General features: G+C 43.5%; 1 protein-coding gene across 2 annotated transcripts in view; it reads right to left on the bottom strand.

Moving 5' to 3' along the window:
- Window positions 1-559: 559 nt before the first annotated feature.
- The window catches only part of LOC119556185 (dorsal-ventral patterning protein Sog), a 29984-nt gene continuing 7155 nt past the window's right edge, over window positions 560-23388 (bottom strand). The window contains exons 2-7 of one of the 2 annotated variants that reach the window (XM_037868126.1): window positions 21442-22242; window positions 10459-10568; window positions 9011-9143; window positions 4337-4396; window positions 1897-4211; window positions 560-1300 (exon numbers count right to left, since the gene is read on the bottom strand). In XM_037868126.1, coding sequence (XP_037724054.1) covers window positions 1097-1300; window positions 1897-4211; window positions 4337-4396; window positions 9011-9143; window positions 10459-10568; window positions 21442-21760 — 3141 coding nt within the window. In that variant the 5' untranslated portion in view covers window positions 21761-22242 and the 3' untranslated portion in view covers window positions 560-1096. The remainder of the gene's footprint in view (window positions 1301-1896; window positions 4212-4336; window positions 4397-9010; window positions 9144-10458; window positions 10569-21441; window positions 22243-23388) is intronic. The other variant, XM_037868127.1, reaches the window with a different exon arrangement.

Below are 23388 nucleotides of genomic sequence, written 5' to 3'. Positions count from 1 at the left end.
GTGTGTAAGGTGTATGTGTGTGTGTCGGTGTGAGTAACAATTAGTACAAAATAATTTCACATTGAAAAGCTGCGTTTTCAATTTCCTTCATTTTCTTGCTTGCGAAAAACATATTTAAAGCTAATTTTATTTTTGCCATTCAGTCAATCAGTTGAAACTTTTGGGTTGCTAAAATATATCTATCGATACAAATGTCGATAACCACATAATGCGCCAAATGCGTTTCCCACTGTGTTTTGTTTCTCATAAATTATATAGATATATATATGTATATATATATATATGTATATATAAAAAATATTGTATATATGTATAATCAGAATAATTAGATTTAAGTTAATATTCCCACGATAGCTGCTGCGTTATCGATTCGCTTTCAAATTTCAATTTAAATTTGAATTTAAATGAATTGAAAAGGATTAAGTATTTCAATAAGTCAAATGTGTGTGTTTTCAAAACTCAGTACAGTTTCAATTTCGAATTCTTTTTGTTTTTGGTTGTGTTTTTTTTAAATGTGATTTTTATGGTATTTTTTTAATAAATTAAAATTTAATTTTAATGTTTTTTTTGGGTGGCTTTGTGGTGGGGGGTATTAAATGGGGTGGGGGGCAGGTTGTGAAAAGAAATTCAGAAAATGCTTTCTATAGAAAATTCTGCGCTGGAGAATTTAAAGCAAACTGCACTGGTTTTCAAGTCCTTTTCCAAGGATCTCAATATCTCTCTAACTCTCGATACCTCTCTCTCTCTCTCTCTCTCTGTTTTTCTCTATTTTCTTTTTTTTTTTGAGAATTCTCTCCTCCTCCTTCATCTTTTGTTTTTCTGTTTTCATATATATAATACAAGTTTTCATTGCTGCCACATAACAACAACGATCTATGCAAGTCCTTGCACAAGTGTGTGTGTGTGTATGCTCGTTTGTGTGGGTGATGTGTGTGTGTATGTGAGTGTTAGTGTGAGTGGTTGGGTGGTGCACATCGCACTGAGTGGGTGGTTCAACGTTCCACCTCTGAATCTGTATCTGAATCTAGATCGGGATCGGAATCGGAATCGGAATCGGGACTGGGATCCCCCCGGCGAATCCTCCTCATTGAGCCGCTCAACTGGAGGAGCGCTGCTGCTGGTGGTGCGGTTGCCGCTTGTGGTGGCGCCTCGACCGGCGGCACTGGGTGGAGCAGCACTCGTCGATGGCCGGAGCCACTGCGTCCGGCTTCTCGAACAGCCGCCGCTTGCTGGACACCCGCGTCTGCTGCTGGCACGTGGAGCGGGAGCAGCGCTTGCGGTCGCAGTTCACCTTGGAGTCCTTAAAATGAGATAGAAAGAAATATTTTATTAGTTAAGAATTCAGAAAAAATCAAGTCTTAAGTTTAAAAAATAAATATGGAACTTTAAGTATTCAAATTATTATGAAAAATAAAAAAGGGATTTTTAAAAAGGTCTGTATAATACATATTTGCAGTCAATACTTCAATTTAAATAGATACAGAATTTAAACCTTTCAAATTAATATGATATAATAAAATAAACAGGTTACTTTAAGTATTCAAAATAATATTGAAAACATTAGAGGCACTTCTTAAAATTAAAGAGTTAATTTTGAAAAGGTTTTTATCATCATTTTCTGCAGTTAAGATTTCTGATTAAATAAAGAAGTAGGTAACTTTAATAATTGCAAACAGTATTGAAAATATTAGAGGCACCTATTTAAATTAAAGAATTATTTTTAACAAGGTTAATATAATAATTTTCTTCCGTTAATATTTTGATTAAATAAATATAGTATTTAAGGCTTTCAAATTGATATGATATTATAAAAAACCTCATCCATTGATTCTCTGTTTCGAGAGGCGATCTATATATAATAGTCTTATTTAAAGTTATTTGATTTCGACAACTCACCTTGCAGCGGCACTTGATGCACTTCTGCTCGCCGTGGGACATGAGGATGGGGTGCCACTCCTGGCCGTTCTCGTAGACCTTGTTGACCACCTTGCAGCCGCCGTTGGCCAGGACCTCCTCGGCACTGTGGCTGGGCGAGCGCTGCATGGCCTGGTCCTGCAGCACATTGGGGTTGTTGGGCACGGCCTTGTGCCCGTTGGAGCTGCTCTGCTTGCCCTCCGGGCAGATCTTGCAGCAGGCCTTCTTGTCCGGCCGGTAGGCCAGCTTCTCGCTGCACTGCAGCGGTGGGCACACCAGCCGGGGGCATCGGATCTCGAGGGTCTGGGGATCGCAGCTGCAGGTGGTGCAGGTATCAAAGCCATTGGGCGGCAGGAATGGATGCCAGCTGGCACCGGCCGGATGGAACTGTTCGCCCAGCCGGCAGCCGCGTCGCTGCTGCAGCAAATCGGTGACATTGGTGGCTGGCGAGGATTGCGTGGCCGCTTGAGATTGGATGGGCACACAGCTGGGACAGCATTCACCGTCGCGCTGGAGGAGCTGCTCGATTCCCGCCTTGCACCTAAGGGCAGGGCACTTGATCACCTCACAGCTGGACTGTCCGCGGAGGCAGGCGCACATCTGGCAGGAGTCCTGGGCACTGCGCCACTGCTCCGATTCGTTGTAGAAGCGTCCCGAGTGGAAGCACTTGGTCTCCCCGTTCACCAGATGGTTATCATTATGATCGCCGGGCACCGGTACATTGTTGTCGGTGTAGACGGGGAAACAGTGACCCGGCACCTTGGTGCTCTTGAGTTTGCCACGCAGCAGGAGCTGCTTGGAGTGCTTGGAGTGCACCTCCAAGTAGCAGACACTCATCTCCAGCTTGATCAGCTCCGCCGAGGGCATGCTCAGGAAGAAGCCCTCCAAGTACGAGCCATTGAACTCCTCGAGCAGCTTCCTCGTCACCGGTGCTCCAATGGCCTCGATGGGCTTCTCCTCCAGATACAGCTGCAATTCCTGGGCCGGCACACCGTTGAGGGTCACCTCGTAGTGCAGATTGCATTCGTTGTCGATGGACATCCAGGCCATGCCCACGGCATGGGGATTTTGGTCCTGCACTCGCTTCAGCAGAATGGGTTCCGCCGAGTCCCGGGCATCGGCCACCGGTCGGGGCACCAATCGTCCTCGGATCAGGCTGGCCTCGTGCTCCGTGGCCACATTCACGCCCAGTTCGCCGGCATATAGCGATTCGAGGACCTTGGGACCCAGCTTCTCCACACTGCCAATGGCCTGGTTGAAGTTGAAGCTCGGCGTCAGATCCTCCAGCTTGGCCTTGCGCTTGCCCTGCTCCTCGATCAGGCTGATGTTCGGCCTATCCCGGGTGTTCACGTGCTCCGTCTCGATGTTGTAGGCCAGGGAGCCATCGGTGTTCAGGTAGACCCAGGCCAGGCCACTGCTCTTGGTCGAGGATTCGGCGCTGTGCGGTGCCAGCAGGGTCTGGAAGATCTCACAGCTGGCCCGGGTCACAATGTGTCCCTGGATGCGTAGATGCGGATGCTTCTTGGACTCCACGGTGAGCAGCAGCTTGCCGCGGGACATGAGGCGCAGATTCTGGATGGAAATGGGCGAAGAGAGCTCCAGGACATTGATCTCGGCGGAGGGCTTGCGCACGCGGGGAATCTCATCGAAAATGACCTCCTTGCGTTCCGGCAACTCGATCTTCACACTCAGTGCGGCATCGGCAAACTCCTCGGCGCCAAAGACACCGTTGAAGACCAGGGTGAGATGCATCGAGGAGGCGGCACCGCTGCTGGTGGACACAATGGCTGTGCCACCGGCTCCGGCCAGCTGGGGATCCGTCTTGCCATCGGGCAGAGTCTGGGGAGCTGCCTCCAGCAGAGAGCTGAACAGTTCCGTCTGCAGAGCCGTATACTTGGCCACCTTGCCGGCCAGAGCCAATTCAGACTGCTGTTTGTTGCCCCACAGGAGCACCACATGGAGGCGATCGTCGCGCAGGATGCGCTTGTAATCCCGCGGCACACGACGCCACACACCGCAGATCTTGCCGGTGGCATTCTGGTAGACACTTAGGGTGCCGGCCAAGGTGGTCTCCAGCTGGTGCTCCTCCAGGATGACGCCGGCATCGTCTACGAATTGGATGGCCCGTGGACGACCGATACGCGATGAGGTGTAGAACGAGTAGTAGAGGTTCTTCTTGTGGAACAGGAAACGGGCGGTGGCCACCACATTCTGGGGATTGTAGGTGGTGTACATGGACTTCATCTCCTCGCCCTTGAGGAAATAGGAAGTGCGGCCCGTGAGCAACGCAGCGTAATCTAAAGAAATGGTAGGGGGCGAAAGGAAGTTGGAGGTAATCCAGGTGTTAGATATTGTATATGTTTTGAGAATGGGTGATAGGATATTCAACGGATTCTACTGGGTGTCCGGGCTTTGTACTTACGTTTCATGTTGCGCTCTTCCTCTTCGCTGGGCACTGGCACATCCAAGGCCACATCCGTATCTGCAAGATGGAAACAAGAATAGAGAAGAGAATGAGATGCTGTGCGATAAGGTTCGACCTTAAATGGAATTTAGATAGCAACAAATGCTTCAAAGCAGCCGTACCGCCCATGCACCATCCACCATCCAGAGTTCTGGACACAACTACGGCATTCATCCCAGTTTTGGTGATTGTGAATGATGTGAATGAAAGGCCAGGGGATCATCATCGTCATGAATGGCAGCCAGGTAGGACTACCCCGAACTAAGACCTTCTTCTCATCGCTGCCCTCCACCCAGGTGGCATTCATTAATCGTGCATAAATTGAGGGCAGGTAGAACGGAGAACGGGAAGTCTAACCTACATCTAACTAGGGAAGTGCTTTGTGTGCCCCGGAGTTCCCGGAATCCACATGACACGCTCATTTGGCCCCTGGTTCCTTCGGCGTGAAAGTGGGTGGACACATTTCCGCTGTCCCGCTGATTGACACCCGGTAACCAGCGCATAAATCACCATCATCATCGAATCGGAATAAGAATAAGAATCAGTATCAGAATCGGAATCGGAATCACAATTGGAATCCCAGTTCGTTAGAACTCGCTGGATCCGACAAAAGCTGATTAAAGCCAGAGAGACGAGGGCGAAGAAGACTGTAGACTGTCGACTGTGGACTGTAGACTGGACCTCTGATTCTTCGCGCTGTCGATGATGCCGCATTGGCATTTCGATTATTTTATGCTGCTCCTTCTTCTCAAATCCCCGGCCTTTAAGCCGCAAAAAAAGAGAAAAGAAATATACAAAAAAAACGAAAGAAAAGGACAGAACAGAAAGAGAACTTCGGGCCGCCATCGCATAATGAAGGGCGACAAATCTGACACCTTGTATAGCATTTTATTGAGAGCCCCGCACCAGGGTCTGCTGGTCTTCTGGCAGGGTCTGGTCTTCCAGGGCCTCTTCTCTGCGGCTTCTGCTGTCCGATCTTATCGCCTGATCTTAATACGAGCCACTTCGCCAGCCAGCCAGTTTTGGCTTTAGACTTGGCTTTTTTCCTCGACTCTTTAGTTTTTTCTTTTTTTTTTTCTTTTCAATTTGTGGCTCTACATTCTTGGGGCTTATTGGTGTCTTCCGAGCGGAGTCGCAGGCATCTCTGCCCTTGAATCGCGCTTGCAGATGAATGAAATTTTCGTTCTTTTTTTTGTAGGTCTCTTTTCTTTTTCCTGCTCACTGTAAGCCAAGATAAATGAGTTTTGGTGCGCACAAAGACGACGACACGTTGCCCGGTGGACGGGGGAAGGGCTTTGGAAGGGGTTGTGGAAGCGGTTGTGGAAGGGGTTGCCCCTTGAGCGGACAGGCGGTCAGCGGACAAACGGACAAGCGGACAGATGGACAGCGGACTGAGCCGACAAAGCCGCGACCGAAAGACAAACGACACCTCGGCATTGACTCAACGCTTTGGTATGTGGGGCCGGCCCCAAAAGAATCTCGGCGGCAGCTCATTAACAAAACTGAAGAACTGGAAAAAGGGAAGGGGTAGCAAACAATACCGAAACAGCAACAGAAACGGAACCCAACTGAAAATAGAAACGTTTGAAAGTGTTTCTTAAATGTGCGGCGATCAGAGCTATACGGTTTCCACAGAAATCCCGAGCACGTGAGAATGATTTGATAAATCTGTCTCGAATTTCATGTCATATTACCAGGTGTGTGGGATCAACACCATGAACAATCACAAGCTGGCCAAGTGGAGGGGGGGGGACTTGTAGAAGTATTTTACGACACCAATGTTGTAATAGTTATTGAAGCAGATTAGTTGGAGATCTGGAGAGATGTTCCAGAGTTGGTAGACTAGTTTCTAAAGATATTATAGAGTCCCCCTAACAGATCTTCAACTCTTTCGCTAGCCATCCCTACCCCCCGAAAAAATAAAACCAAACCCATTATAATCTTCGGCTAAGATCATTCGATTCAGATAGTTTTCGGAACCCAAACCGACGCCTTGTTAGCTCTATTTCTCAGCCTTATCGCGATCCACAATCTCCACTTAGGGAAAAAAAGGTTGGAGAGTGGGAATATAATAGACAGTTCCGTTCGCCGCTGCCGATGCAGAACCGATAAAGATACAGATAAAGATAAAGATAAAGTTGAGGATTTTATTGTTCGATGGCGCACCTCACGCCCGGCCATAAAAATGAATTTGGCCCGGCGATCCTTTTGTGGCACAACAAAGTTGCTGCTGCTGCTGGGAGAGATCTCTTCGATCTGGATTCCGATCTTGGGATCTTGGGATCTTGGTATGTTATATATAAGGGGGAAAAAGGGATGGCCCAACCACGACCACAAAAGATGTCATCAAGTTGAATTGTCAACTCTGGCGACTCGCCTAATGGGATCGATGCGATGCGATGCGATGTGAGTCGATGGAATCGAAAACATTAACTTTTATTGTCTACCTGGGGATATGCCCCTTTCTACCTTTCCCTTTCCCTTTCTCTTTCTCCCGTTCGGGGACCGCCCGCCGTTTGTGGCGGCAAATGAGATAATTTAATAAGCGTTAAAATGCCCGAGTTATGTCATTATAAAAATGAACGAACAAAAAATACCAGGCATAAATTAATGCCGCTTGGTCTTCTGTTTCTTTGGCTTTCTGAGCAGGGAGGAGGGGGGCCAGAAGAGAGGAGCAGAGCCAAAAGATTCGATCCCAAAATGGACATTTAACGAAGGTAGGCAATTGTTGATGTTGATTATATGGCCATGTCATGAGCTTCAAGCTCCAGGCATCGGCTCTTCGGGCCTGACAACTTGCCCAGGACGAGCACGGCTACGATGGAGCCTGGCTAAGAGGGAATCAGTGGAAATTGTATAGCCAAATCTAACAAAAATCATATAATATAGGTTTTATAAATAACTCAATTCAGGATATTTTATTTTGTAATATAATGAAAATTTAGAAAATATCCTGGTTATCTGAGGTAAATTTCTTGTATTTCCACAAATATTTTCTAATCATTGCCATCCTTTTTTTCTGCGTGCAGGCATAATATGCGGAGTATGGGGCAAAAAACCAAGTTAGGCAAAAAATAACTTTGGAAACGATCGTTGCGAGCCTGGCTGCCGTTGTGCCCAGTTGTTGTTGTTGCAGCGAAATATTTGTACAATAGCCCAGGCTAGATGGCTAGCTAGATGGCTAGATGCTAGCTGCTAGATGCTGGTGGCTAGATGGCTGACTAGTCAGCCGCTGACTGCGTGAGAGCCAAAGAGTCTCGCTGGAAAAGCCGCGCCCGTGCCTTCTAACTATTTATGGCAAACGAGTTGCGTTGGGAGTTTCTTTTTGGATGTGGCATTAAAAAATAAAATAAAATGAAATAATAAAAAAAAAACATACAAAATGCAGTGGAAAAGTGAAATTGTTTTCGGGTGGAAGGTGCGCGCGCGTGGGTCAACGGCTCTTTGCATAAGCAAATGTAAAATGAAAAATGTAAAATGAAAAATTGCCGCAAAACGGAAACTAATGATGTGATGCAGCGACCGCCTTAACCCCTCGACCGCAGCCCCCTTAACCCCATTGGGCAACCAGTTTGCCCCATGCCACACAGCAACTGGTAACTAGCAACAAGCCACCAGCATCCAGCATCCAGCATCCAGCAACATGCAACATGCGGCAGCAGCAACTTGGCAACTGGAATTCAGACAGCACTCGCCTGATTATGTGAAAAATGTCACTGGGAAAAGCGGCAGAGAGTTCGTCACATTTTTCGCAAAATTTAAAATAAATTTAAAAAGTGAAAGAGCAAAAGAGACCCTAACTCCCGGGTAATTGGTCTATTAGGGCGCTACGAATGCGGCACGTGCGCCCCCAATGGCAACCCGCCCCACTCTAAATAAATACTTGAAATACTCTCGCTGCTCCGATACGATAATAAGTATTGCCCCCAGAAACAACTTTAGGCGCCGTTCGGGCGATATAAAATAGATTGAAAATAAAACAAAGCGAGCACGGCGCACCAAAGAACCACCGAGCACCACCGAATAAATAAATGCAAAAGTCAAAGAAATGAAAAAAAAATAAATAAATGTAAAAAACCGGGGGCACCACATGCTCTATGTGGCCATTATCCGAAGTAGTGGACCAGGGAATAGGAATACGAATGCGAATGCGAATAGGAATCATCATCGGTGTCGCCGACAGACGCTGACTGAGACATAAAAACGAAATATAAATTGCGTAGCGCTGACCTTCATTTCGGGCCAAGTAATTTTTCATAAACAATTTACGCGTTTCAGCCAAATATATATATATATTTGGAATGGTATATATATGTATCAGATGGTGGAGAATATCATAACATCTTGTTTTTGTGTGGCAGCTGCCGTGGATGCTACGCTTAATTATTCATGGCTAGGCGGATGGCCAAACATATATATACATCACTAAGATATAATCTAATCCCGATTTATGTTATCAAACAGGTCATTTTAAGTGTCAAAATATTGAAACATTTAGTGGAAATTATTGGATTGGCCTAATAATATTGTTTTCTATCTAGTTATAATGGTTTTTCTGGCATGGAACCCCTATACGAAGCATTTGTTGCCCCCAAACGTAATCGATATGGTATCAGGATCTCTGGGACTTACCGTTCCGATCGCCGGGACAGGTCTTGCAGCATTTTCCGGGCAGCGAGATGGGATCATCGCATTTGGCCGGTGGACACTCGTTCTTAATATTGCGACACTGGACGCGTGCAACGATGCGGCGCTTCTTGGGTATCTAAAAAAAGGAGAGAAAGAAAATAAACATATATAATAAGCATAAAAAAAGGTGGAGCATTAAGTTGCTGGTAGAGCGGCGAAACAAAAAAAATTAATTGGAATTAGTAATGCAGATTCCCAGGCCTGTCACTTTGATTTATGCCTTGTTAGCCACCGAATCTGGTCTAAATCAAGCTGCGATCTCCTACCAATATCATCGGATCGGGTCCATTATAAATATAGAAACGGTGTGCCTTTTTATAATTATTTTCCTCTTTTTTTTTATGAATCCACCAGAGCTCTTTTGGCTGCTGTTTGTCTTTTTGATGTTTCGCTGCCTTTTTTTTATTATTAATTTTTATTGGTCGCCAGCGCCGCTGATGATGATGTTGCCGCTGTGCTTAAAGTTCAACAGCAGCAACATGTTTTAAATAATTTTATGATGTGCTCATTTGCGACGCTTGCAGCCAACATAAATTATAATTAATTAATTTCAAAGCTGACTTTTATGCAATGCACATTAAAAATTAACAAAAAATATATATGCATATATAGATGTGCGCACTGGAGAAATCGCAGCTTGTGAGCAGACCATTATATATCTTATATATCGTATATATCGTATATATCTGGCCCGTCTGGTCCATCGCAGACTAGCAACAACAACTCTCGCCCGGTGGCATCAATTAATTTTTGTCTCCCGACCACGAATACGCATCTATGTACGTATATATCTATATGGATCTGGTGCTTTTTTTTTTACTTTTTTTACTCGGCGAGGACACGAGTGTGACATTTTTATGTGTCGCTTGGGAAAATTGCTCAGGCTTGCCCTCGTTCTTCCTTTTTTTTTGTATAGCACTGCAATATATTTTTTTCTGATTTTTTGGCATTTTTGCGTAATTCGATCGAGCATCCACGAAAATGCCGAATTTGTTTTTCAATTTGGCAAGGCTGAACCCCGGCTGTCTATAGAATATTTGGCTCTGATTCGTAACATATCGCATAAAGAGCTTTCAAATCGATATTTATCATGCGTGGAAATGCCATAAATTAAGCGCGTCCGAGAACCGAAAACACAATCATTTTCATTCGCTGTTCGGTGGCACTTTTCCCTCGATTTTCCTCAGCTTGTAGCGAATGTCGACGGTCATTAGTCAATTTGCTAGCCGTTTGGCTAAAGGAATTTCTTGGCTAAACGTGCTTAAGGTGAACTTTTCAACTGCTTTTCTTGACCCGGGAAGTCTTGCATATTTCTAGGATTTTCTACAGATATTAGTTACTACTTTAGGCATTAAAAATAATTACAAAATTAATAAATTAAGAACACTTACCGCCACGCATTCACACTTGATGCAGTACATCACTCCGAAGGGTGGACCCAAATCCGCGTACCAGGTCGAGCCCAATTCGCGCAGAACTTTGCCAAACTGGCATTCGGTGACTGAAAGTAGAGGAAATGGAAAGGAAAAATAAATCTCTCATTCTGTTGTCGATGTGCTTCCTCAATTGCCATTTAAGATCTATGGGATTGTGTGTATATATGTTTATTTATTTGTATTTTTTTTGCTGGCGCCAGTTGGCACTGCAATTGCCTATATATCAGCGAGGTTAATAATAATGAAAATTCATAAAATTCAAATGACAGACGCCCACTGCCCAAGGATGATGATTAAATCCAAGGGGGATTGCCAATCGATCAGCAGCTAATTAACTTCAATCGAAAGAGCTACCCGGTTGGAAGCCCATCTTTGCATTCGCATTCGTATTTGGCTATGGGTTTGGGTTCGGGTTCGGGCCTTCAGCTTTTCTGGCTTTCAGGTTTTCCACTCCGATTCGGGTGGGCAGACCGATGCAATCAGAACTGCAGAACGTTTTCAGCCAAAAGCGGCGAAACGAAAAAAAAAACTGGCGCCACATTCGCTGAGAGGCGTTGAGTCGCTTCCGGCAGCGTTTTCAATTACAAATGCAAGCCACTACACAGGGAAAAATAAAACTATACTTTTCTATACAATAAAAATATAGATAAATATAAAAACCAATAATATCTAGGCAGAAAAATATTTTAAAGTCCCTTTAAGCTCTCAAAATTGTAATATTAAAATTTTTCTTACATTTCTTATAATCTCCAATTTATTTCCGTGTACTTAAATGGAATGAAGATGAAGCAGCGTCTCTCTGGGGCGCCAGCAAGTGTCAAATTGTGGGATTAGATCGAAAAAAGGGGGGCTCGAGGGGCTCTATCATCAGCATCCACTTTGATAGTCTCAATTTCATTAGCAACATTCGTGGGATTACGTTTTCGAGTCGGGCTCTTCGTTAATTTGAGGCGCGCGAGCGGCAAAGCTTTGCACAAAATGTATGCAAATCGAAAACGCAAAGCATTATATTAATAATATATTTGAAATAGCCACACCAAGTCGTCTGTGTCTCGGCAAAATTATGCTAAAACTTTTGGCGCCACTCATAAAAAATGTAAACGAAACAAAAAAAGACAAAACGCCGCACAAAGTAAAAAAAAAAAAAACAAAAAAAGATATAAAAGGCAAATGCCCAAAATCGGAAACTTTCGTAGTCATATGGCAATGAGTTTTTTTTTTTGAGGCGGGTGGGGGTTGGCTAAAATTAATTGAATTAAAACAAAAGGCCGCTGCCGAAACGCGCCAAAGTCGCGGGAAAAACGCGCTGGAAACGCTCGAAAAAAATATTGCTGACTTTGAATGAAATAAAAAATTGAGTAATCAAAGGAGTTTACATTTACTACAAAAAGGAAAAATGGCTTCTTGCAGGGGTAAATATTAATATTATACAAAAATTTAAACATAATTTTTTTCCAAGTGTATTTTTAAATCCCTGACCGAAACGCGTCAAAGTCGCGGTGAAAACGCGCTGGAAACGCTAAAAAAAATATTGCTGACTATCAATGAAATGAATAATTGAGTAATCAGAGGAGTTTGGCTTTTACTACAATTAAGAAATATGTCATCTGGCAAGGGTAAATATTGATATTATAAAAAAAATTTAATTAAAATTTTTCTCTGCGTGTATTTTTAAATTGCTGGCGGTTGACACCTGTTGTTCGGTGGCTCCCCCGCGGTTATCGCACACATCATTCATACGATTCCATATCTCTGGCCATGCTGCCCTGATAATCGCTCCTCCGACGATTTCGCATTTGCCCGCCAAAAGGCAAAAAAAAAATCAGAAACGGGGGAACGACAATAAACTAATTAGTTGAATACACGTGATAGTGCTGGGTAATATTTGGCTTTCCCCTTTTTTTTTTTTTTTCTTATTTTTGGGTCAATCCAACCACCCACCAGGGAAACACTTTGCCATTGAGAGAGCCGCACCACCCAAAGGCATTCGAAAAGCATTCGAAACCACCGAATCTGGCGACGGACGCTCCGCGGCGCCATGGCGTATACGTGATAAGTGGCGCTAACGACGCGCGACGTTTATCAATTTTGTTGTTGCCGCTTGTCATTGGCGCCAGTTTTATTTGCGTGCGAAACAATTTAAATACAACAATAATAATAACCAGCGGCGAAACGAAACGAAGCCAAATGAAACAATGAAAATAAGCCCCAGCGCAATAGATTTATATGAGCAGAGAGATCACACGGGCACAACAACTATGTATACTTTATAAGTAGGAGGTGCCCAAGATGAGGATGAACCAGATCGCGAGGAGGAGGAGGACTTATGGCGATAATCCCCAGGCAGGGCCATTAATCATATTGCAAGTCTTGATCCCGCCCTGTCACACATTTCACAGCAAGTGTCTCGCATAACAATCAAATTAATTAAATAGAAATATCATTTAATTAAGCAATTATAATTTGGGGGCCTTACTTTGGGTTAGATTGATAGAATAAATAAATATTGAGGTGTGATATGAAGAACCCGCCCCCTTTGGCCACCAAAATTGGTTTCCATTATAATGGTATTATTATATTCCCTGTCTTTTTTGGCCCATCTTTGGCGCTATCTCGCTCTCCTGACACTCCACTTCCTGTTTTCAACCTCAGCTGTTATTATTATTATTGTGTTGCCACAATTTGTCTAGACATTTGATGTATGACCGCGAACAAAAACCAAAAAAAAAAAAAAATAGAAAAAAACCCGCAAAAATGCGGCCAATTTCTGTTTTTGTGATTGGTGCAAATATCGCTTTTTGTTTGTTTGCCCATGCACTTAACAGAACCGAATTCGATTTCGTTTATGGGCGAATTAATCTCTGATCATTTCCAAATGATTGACAAGCCGATTGGGAATAACACCGAAATCCGAACAATATCCATGTAAATATTTTGCCCGAAATGTTGTGCAAATGGAAGTGCAGCGTGGGTGAACAACAACAATGCGAGAGCATTCCGCACGCTTTATTTTTAAGTTTAATTTAAGACGAAATGTCTAGAAATAAATGGTTCCTGCTCGTCTTTCGCCGCCGCATCCGCCCCTTATTTATCTTATTTTTTTCGCAGTGCATTGACTCACAATGCCCAGCATAAAGAGAGAGGGAGAGGGAGAGAGTGTGCAACAAATTATGGTGCATCAACGGAAAAAAGAGTCAAAACTCGAAAGTGTCTGGGCAAACATTTGCGGCATACGAATCATTAGCAAACAAATGTTAAAAATACTAAAGACATTCTCTGTGGCAGCACTTTCCGTTGCCAGGCGACACAAAATGTCGGAGAAGTGTTGGAAAGCATAAGAAAAATATAAATCCTGAAGATGGTTAAACTTGAGATGGTAAAATCTATATAACTTTGGAACTCTTTTAGCGCTTGAAAAACTTTAAGATGGTAAAACTTGGGATGGTAAACTTATACTGTTCTTGGAGCAATAAAAACAAATTAGAAGTATGTTATGTTACTAAAAACTATAAGATGGTAAAACTTGGGACCCCATGCTGTTTTTGGAACTATTTCTAAAAGCCTAAAGATGGTAAAACTTGAGATGAAACTGCATTTGGAACTCTAGAAATAATTGAATTGAATATTCTAATTCAAAAAACTCTAAGATGGTATATTGCTTCAGGATCTATAGAAATTATTTATAAATATATTATATTCCAAACTGAATTTGATTATTTTGTAGTGAAATAAGATATGCAAAAATATTTTCCTTTAGCCCGTAGGATCCCAGTTTTCGACCAATTTGTGGGGTGCACCCAGCCCCCAGCATAAAGACAACAAACTAATGGTCTCTGCTTTTTTGTGGTTCTGCAATGTGCTAATTACGGTCGAAAGAAACAGGACCAAAGCGCCCAAAAGGGGGGCGTGGCGGGGCGGGGCGGCCTGCGCACATGTGTCATCGTGTTGGTGGTTTTCGGGTGGCTTTGGTGGCCAAAAGGAAAATGGACCAGAAGATTTTCGCCTGTTGCCAAATGCGTTGCAGTCGCCGTCGACGTCGCTGACTCACATGACGCAGAACCAGCGGCGTCGAATTGTCGGCTATTTTTTTGTGGTACCACACACACACGCACACCTCGCTACACCTTATGTACAAAATATATATGTAAAAGATATATATGTGCATATATACAGGGACAGAGCGAAGTGCCTTTGAAAATTTTGGCGCTCGTACGCGCTTTTAATTGAGTTAAAAGATCAGCACAGATCGGTGCATATAGCTGTGCGAAATATATAGACCAGGCCGAAGCTGTTTTCATTTATCTATAAATCGAGCCATGTATATGTACATTTCTTTCTATATATTTATTTATTTTCCCTCGTTTTTTGCTGCTCTTGTTTAATGTTATTTTTATTTTGCGCCTTAATTAATTGTGGCAAAATAATTAGCGCAAATGTTAAAGCTCAACGTTGGATATCATAAAATACAATGAAAGGCATGCGTGACATGTACTAAAATAAATGCTGCTCTTCTTTTTTAACACTTCGATTTTCCGAGAAGTCCCCAATAGATATAAATATTTTAATGGCTAGAGACTATATTTTTGATAACCCAGGTCTTAAATTGTTTATTTCCCTGCGAGGTGGCTAGATTTTGGGTAGGAAAAATGGATGATTGCACTTTTCGAGTTGTTCAAATTTGACAGCTACGAGTGTTGAACTGTCAATCAGTCCATGGGTCAATCAATCAATCGGCCTGGAATGAGTTAGAGGCGGCAAACAACAAAAACCGCGATAAAACCAAATGAAATATTTGTTCAAATGGTTCGCCAGCGACTTGTTTGTTTTATAAGCAATTAAATTATTTAAGTGCAAAGCAAACAAAGTCAAAATGCCTTTACTTTACACTACTTTTTTCTCTTTTTTTTTGGGGACACGCCAGTTCTAATGAAGATTTCTAATGGTTGATTAAGTGCGTTGCTCAAAGGCGGGCACAAGTGCACAGCGAGAAAGGGGAGGTGACTTTGGAGCACAAGAAATATCATATAATGAATATTTTTTTATAACTTAACCAGAGAAATCTCTTCTATGTCAATTGTATTATCATAAAAAATGATCTTTAAAGGATCCCAACTTTTTCCCAGTGTGGGTGTGGCCTGGATGGGCGGGGCAGGGGCGTTGGGCGGGGGTTAGAGGGGGCCTTGTCATCATCGCTTGTGGTCGCTTGGCCGTTGATAATTTATGACAGCCGCGGAGAGAGAGAGCAAACAAAATCGGATGGCGGTGGCAACAAAGCAAACAACAACAAAACCAAACCGATGGACAAATAAAGACCCCCTTAAACCCCCCCCCCCAGGTGTGCCACCCATCCTCCCACCGCCACTCCCCCAAACTACCGATTGCACAAGGAAAAAAAAATAAAGTTCAAAAGTGAAAAAGCCGCAGCGCGTTTAAAGTCGCCAGCGAAACGCCCCGAAAAGCCATAAGACCAAAAAAAGAGGGGCTCGTTCAATTCTTGCGGCTGTCTCTTTCTTTTTGCGTTTCTTCTGGCTTTGTGGCCAAGAACTGCCACAAAAAAAAAAAGAAAAAGTATAAAGAAGAAAACAATAAAGAAAGCAATTTTCCCTACGCTTATGTAAAAGTCCGCAATTCTCAAGTACACTGCGTTTCGTATTAAAAAATTAAAATTAAACCAAACTTGGTTATAAAAAAAATATGGCATGAATAAGAAATTAAGTATTTGAGTAAATTAAGACATGAAAATATTTCCTTTCACTGATCAACTATTTTTGGCCTGCCATAAATCTTTTGCAAATTGTTTTTCAGCCTCAGTGCCCGCTAAAATGTAAAATCTATAATATGAATGCAATTTGGATTCCGTCTGTAAATGCCAAACGATCTATGGATCATTTATATATCTGTTGCAGTTTATATGGCTTCCTATTTTGCCGTTTTTGTTGCGTGAGTTAACTTTTTTTCTCTTTCTATTTTGGAACAGTCAACAAGAATAAGAAGAACAACAACAACAACAACAATGAAGACCCGGCCTGGCCGTAAACATTTTCAATGACTATTTTTATTTTTGGTTTTAGTTTTTGCATTTTTCATACCCCCCATATGTATGTATTTGGATGTATGTTTGGATCTACGTATACCATTCGTGTTCGCCTTCCTTCCCATTTACAAACCAAATCACGCGACTGCAAATCTTGCCCCGCACAGATGTCGACAACAACAACTTTGGCCACAACTACAACAACTACAACAACAGCAACGAAAGCCAACAACTGAATACGTTGGCGGTTGTTCGTTGTTGCTGTTGTTCTTGTTGCTAGCTAATTTTAAATGCGCTGATAAGTTGCACAAATATGTTGAGGATGTATTCTTTTTATTTGTGTTTTTATTTTTATTTTTATTTGATTTTTTTTTATTTTTATTTTGCATTTTTTTGGGGTTGCAATGAATGGGCAGACAATAACAACAACAACCGGCAAAACGCGTCACGCGACACGCGATTTGCGGGCGTTTTTGGGTTTTCTTCTTGTTTTGGTGGGCGTTTTTAGCACGAAAATACGAACCGCAAGATTTGCCCCATGTGCGACTATTAAAGGGTAAATTTAATTGTCGAGCTATGCAATTGCATGCCCAATTGCCAATGGTTTGTTTGGCGACAAAAATTGCCAGCAATTTTTATACAAAATATAGTGTTTGAATATTATGCATGCCATGATGGTATGCCTTATATATTTCGCTGCTGTTCGGCTGTTGAAATAGTCATCAAAGGGTTTTTTTTTTGCACATCTATGAGATATTCTCAAGATGCCATTCGCTTTAATTGAATACATTTTAAGCTCTGCTGTTTGTATATTAATTGAAGGCATCATTGTAGTTGATTTATTTCGAATTATTTGGTAAGTTGAGCAGTTTTAGACCTAGAAGAGCGACAAGCGAACCCATTGAAATGTATTTCGCCCCATCCCATCCCCCTATAAAATAACCATAGAAACATGGCAAATTGATGCTCGGCAACTGATAGAACCCTCAGAGCTTTTTCAGAGCCGCTGCCCGCCTATCAGCGATCCGCAATTTAGATGATGCGTGCGAATGCATCTCTCATTTAGAGAAAGGCCCGAGATATATGGGGCTGTGCGATGTCGGTTTCCTATGGGCTCTTTTTTTTGTTGTTCGCAGGGGGGTTTTCGCGGGGCAGATGTGGCGCTGATTGCGCCTTGATAATTAATGCATGGCAAGAATGCGGCATGTGCTAATGAAAGGCATGGCAAATGCCACTGAGAGATGCAGATGGATGGCGCCCATAAAAAAAGAGCCCAGCACAAATCTGTTATTAGCTGTCAACTTTTCAGTGCCCCTCACCTTCGTCTCTCTGTTTTGTTGCCCCACTCTATGGCCCATGCCTATCTCTTTTTAGGTTTCCTGTCTTTTAGTTTTTTCTTTTTTCTGCCCAATCAAATTGCAACTTCATTCATTGGAACGGAAACGGCGTGGAGCCTACGGATTCGATTCAATAAGATCGTATCGTATCTATTTTGCCTACGCTCTTGGCCAAATTAATTTACGCCAGACACATAGGCTGATATTTTTGTATATATTTTTTTTTAGCTTTTTTGGTGTGTGTATTATTTTTTCCTATTTTTTTTCGGGGTGGGCGAAGCGGAGTTTTCTGCAATTTGACACCTTGTGGGCATTAAGTGCTTCCTCTGCCCACACGCTGCGGCGACGCCTCGTCTCCTCCTCGACGCGTCTGTGTGGCAAATGCAACAAATTGGTTGCATTTCGAGGGGGGGGGGGTTCATGGGGGTACTCCCCCCGGGGGGATCGGAGGCACCTCCGGACCGGGCCAAGTCCCCCCTTCCTCGCAGCTCCTCTTTGGCCAGCTGACATGCAACTGACAACGACGACGGCGGCGGTGGCTCATTTCGGGTGGCTGTCGCAGACGGCCCCAAACAAACGTCAGACAGTCTTTGGCTTTGGCTTTAGCCTGGGGCCCCATCCCCCCACCAAAACCCCCCCTGGAAAACGCCCCTGGCCTGCTCTGTCTTAACGTGTTTCGTGCCGAACCCCCCAACTTGGTTGTACCCTAACTGGGGGTCCGGGAACTATATAAACCAGTTGATATATCATAGATCTTAAGGTTCCCTAACTAAGTTATTCTAAAAATTAAAGGCTACCTTTTTCTAAGACTGTAAACTTTAGAAAAAGATATTATAAAATGAGGATATTTCCTGATTTTTGTGGAGCTTTTGACTTTTTAAAACCTTTACAATACCCAATTCCAGTTAATATTTCATATATCTTAAGGTTCCCTAACAAAGTCGTTCTAATATTTAAAAAATATCAATTTCTAAAACTATAAAATCCCAAAAAAAATTTCAAAACATTAAGATATTTCCTGGTTTTTCTGGATTTTATGATTTTTTATAACAATCTATTATGATACCCAGGGTATCTTCAGCTTCGGTTTTGACCACTTAGCTGGCCAGCTTTTTTTCCATCTTCTTCGCGTTTCGTTTTCTGCCGCTGATCATGATATGTTTGCCGAGATCCCAAAACGAAACGAAACGAAATGAACGGAACGATTTTTTGCCGTTGCCGGCGGCTTGTTGGGGAGCTCTACGTAGGCACATCTTGATCTTTTTTCATTGCCTTTTTTCGGATTTTTTTTCGGTCGGTTTTGGTTTTTTCTGCTGTTTTTTTTTTGACTTTTTTGCCTGTGTTTGTGTGTGAGTGTTGTGTTTTTACACGCATTCATTAAAAATAAGTTAACAACTTTTTAACACCTAACTGGGCGGCAGACAGTTGAATAAATGAATTATGCTGACGAATGGCGGCACCGTGGGTTGCCGATGGGAATGGGAATGGGTGGGGGCATGGGTGGGGGCATGGGTGGGGGTATGGGGATGGCGAAGGGGTCGGTCAGCTTGTTAATCAGTTAAATTAAATGCGAAATGAACAAAACGAATTGGCTGGTAGTTTGCTGGCTCTGTCTGCGTGGTCTTTGACGTTTGATTAGCCACCAGTTGGGTTCCGAAAGCCAAAAAGAAAGAAAAAAAAAACGGACGCCCAAAAAAAAGAGAACTGTTTTGGTAGTTGTTGCCACTCTGCCTGTGCGTTGGCTTTTCATTCATTCTTTAAAAATAAAACGAAGAAAAGGCAACAACAGCACGGTGGTTGGGGGCTCGCAGCCATATAACGACTAAATTATGCTAAGACTTTGTATAAACAGAGATCTCGGGAAGTGGGTGCCGAATGGGTAGGATGCAAGTCGCGCGTGGGCGTCAAAGTGTGCCATCTACGATTGCCTACGATCGCGGCCCGAACCAATTACCGAGCTTAACCCATTTTGCCGTGGCAACATTATGAAAACGACCAACGATTTGGGGGAAACTTTGATAAACGACTCAGGCGGTTGGGAAGTGGAGTTTAGAAAAGAGTTTATGAAGATAGCTGGCTTACTTTCCAAGATATTTGAGTTCAAAGTTGTAAAACCTAAAATCTATGGATTAACTTTAAGCTTTGCAGGGATTGTGCAAGAAAGTATAGTATTTAAGTATGGCTATTATTCGTTCCGGTTCCGCTACAAATCCCCGGGATCTACAGGGCATCGACTAAGCCCTTACAGAACCTGTTAATCATCATTACCACCGAGCTGCATTTTGTGTGTAAGCCGAGAAACGTTTCAAAGTCGCTGCAACGTAAACCGCAATCTGTTTTTAATTGAAAATGCAACAACGGCAGCGGACCAAGAAAGAATGAATAAAAAAAAACGGCAACTTGGGAACATAATAGTATGCGATGCGATATATTATAGGGAGCCAGGGAGCCGGGGAGCCAAACAGGAAATGCAGCTAATCAAGCGTGTGAGTTGCAACAAATTGCAATTGGGTGCCGCTCTCCGGATCGCATTGGATCGGATCGGAACGGAACGGAAAGGTCTGCATATGAGTCTATTTTGGTATCTATCTCCGGTAAGCGGCTTACGGTCGCCGACGCGTCTGCGCAGCGCAGGCAGCGAGCGGAAGGGAATTCCCGCTTTCCGGATTAGCACACACACACAACAATACGGGGTTATATACCCCTCGATCGAGCAACTAGCACAATAAAAAAAGGGAGTGCTGTGCTGGGCCGTCGGGAATATCCCATGTCCCATATACCATATCCCGAACCCTGGCGGGATTAGAGGTGCGAGCAGGTCCCGCCTCGACACCGGCTGGAATTCTAACTGCGGGCACGGGAATGGGGAATTCCCCGTGTCATATAGTAGGGCCATATAGCCGCACAACTGCCGCCGGCAGCCGACACGGCGTATGCGCAATGGTAGCTTATGCAACCACAGCGGAGGTAGAAATATCTGAGATATCACCCAATAACTGGGTGGCCTACTAAATTATAGCACCAATATGATTTATAATTGAAGATCATAATACTCTATTCTATGGTTTTTCTAAATATGTTTAAATAAGATTTCCTGGGAATAATACTATTTCTAATTTTAAATATGATTGAAAGATCCTTTTCATATTAAGAAATTAAAATGTTTCTAGTCTTTGCTAAAAGAAAAGCCCTAACTTTTATATTTAAACTGAAGATCGTATATTATAATATTATTTCTAGATATAATATTATTTCAAATTTGAATAGAAATTAAAATGTTTCTAATCTTTGGTATAAGAAAACCCCTAACTTGAAGATCGTAATTTATAATATTATTTCTAGATATAAGATATAATATTATTTCTAGTTTGGCATATGATGGATAGATCTCTTTTTAAAAAAGAAATTAAAATGTTTCTAATCTTCGGTAAAAGTAGAGCCCTAACTATTCTATTCTAACAACCTGGTCTGTTTTCTACCCGGTTAACCCAGCAAAACGGAAAATGGCAAGTGATATACGATATGGTAGCGATGGAGGAGGAATAGTTAAAGGTGACTTAGACTTACCCGCTGGTCTGTTGGACCGCCTGCCCGTGTCGGACTCCTCGAACATGAGCGGCGCATGCCGGCGGCCCTCCGTCCCGCCCACCAGACAGACGATCAGCAGTCCGGCGATCAGGAGCAGGTGTCGCAGGTGGCGGCTCATGGGCTGTTCTCTGGGGGCTCTGTGGCTGGATCTGGGGATCTGGGCTTCCATTTCCGTTTCCTCGCTGCTGCTGTGGCAGCTGTTGCTGTTGCCGCTGCAACTCCTTTCCAGGAGCGGTACTGTGCCGGTGGCCGTGGCCCATTCGATGCCGCCACTCGATTTCCTCTGCTTGTTGGCCATGTTTATGGGTATTTTGCAGTAGTAGTATGTATTTTTTTTTTAAATGGCCGGCTTGTAAGGCACGTTTCACACAGTTTTAGCAACAACAACAAAAAATATATAGAAAAACAAAGGTCGCAACGCACACACTGGCACACACACAATGGATATAGATATATTAGATATAGATGTAGTATAGAACCGAGATACCGATTCTTGTACTTCTCTTGCAGATTAGATAACACACGCGAGTTTCGCGCGCCGATTTATTGGATTTATTCTATTTGCCGTTTTTTTTTTTTTTATTTATTCGCTGTTTTGTTTTTACTTAGCGGCTGCATAAATTTGCGTTTTTCGTTTTCAGTTTCGAGACTTGTTTTCTTTTCTTCTCTTAACTTTTGTTTGAATTTTATTTTCTAGTATGCTATAGTATAGTATATGGTATGGTATAGTATAGTTTAGCTTGATTTAGGCACTGTTGTACGGGCTGTGTGCAGTATGCTCTGGAAAATAGAGTCGATCTCGGATGGGGGATTACGACAACGCGAGTGTTTGGCGTTCAAGTTAGCGGTTCGGATCGTATCTGCGCACTGCGTTCTCGTCTCGGCGACTTTTTATCTACTAGATAGCTGGGCGGTGCGAACCGCCGTGTATACGGTTTGATTTGGGATCGTATCGGATCGGATCGTTTGGGATCGGGGATCGTATGGCTATGGTGCGGCTGTGTGGCTCTCTGGGCCTCCTAGCTCTCTGGATCTGTGTCTGTGCTGTAGCTCTCTTTGGCTTGGGTTGGCTCTCCGTGTTGTGCGGTTGCGAACGCTTGGTAAAATAATGTCCACACGGTATCGGTCGGTTGAATAAATAAACTACCAACAGGCCAACAACTGCGCGGGCAGCGACGTCGACGCCGGCGCAGGCAGACCGCTCTCTCTCTCGCTCTCCCGCCTGCCCTTCCCTTCCTCGTGCCCTCACCCTCTCTCTCTCACTCTCTCACACACACAGACGATCGTGTGAACTTCGGGCGCGCTCGTGTCGCCTGCAATTTTCGCAACTGCAGGTGTGTGCGTGCGAGTCGCGTGTCGAAGAGATGCTTTTGCGATGACGAACGAGGCAAGTTGAAGTTGAGGTTGAGTTGAATGAGCGGCGGGCAGCGCTGCCGCAGCGAGGGCAGCAACAACAACAACAACTGCATTTGCCACTGCGCCTGCGCAGCCTGGCTGGCAACATGTTGCGTTGCCAAAACGGAGCAGGCTGCGCAACATGTTGCTCGTGCGCTGCACTCCCTCTCGCTCGCACTCGCATCGTGGTTGTGCAAATTTCGCTGCCGACGTCGTCGCTGCGGGGGCGTGAGCAGAGCAACGCATCCCTCCCTCTCTCTCTCTGCCGATTGGCCAATCGCAAAGTCAGCCGAAAATGCACAACAACCATTTTATCAAAGTCCAAAAAAGAATGGAATCCCTGAATATTGGAACCTCTAACAGGGGTTTTCTAAATGCTGTCATAGGTTGGAAATACTGCTGTGGTTTTTCAAAATTTTAAATTCTGCAATTCGGAAAACACAAGACAAAGCATTTTTCAACGTTTAAACTTATCAGAAGCATAATTAAACTGATTATAAATAATAATTTGCTTGTATATTTATTTTGAGT

Source organism: Drosophila subpulchrella, chromosome X, assembly GCF_014743375.2.
Source record: "Drosophila subpulchrella strain 33 F10 #4 breed RU33 chromosome X, RU_Dsub_v1.1 Primary Assembly, whole genome shotgun sequence".
NCBI lineage: Eukaryota > Metazoa > Arthropoda > Insecta > Diptera > Drosophilidae > Drosophila > Drosophila subpulchrella.
Note: the sequence above shows the minus strand (reverse complement) of the source record. Positions and strands in the feature narration are given on the sequence as shown.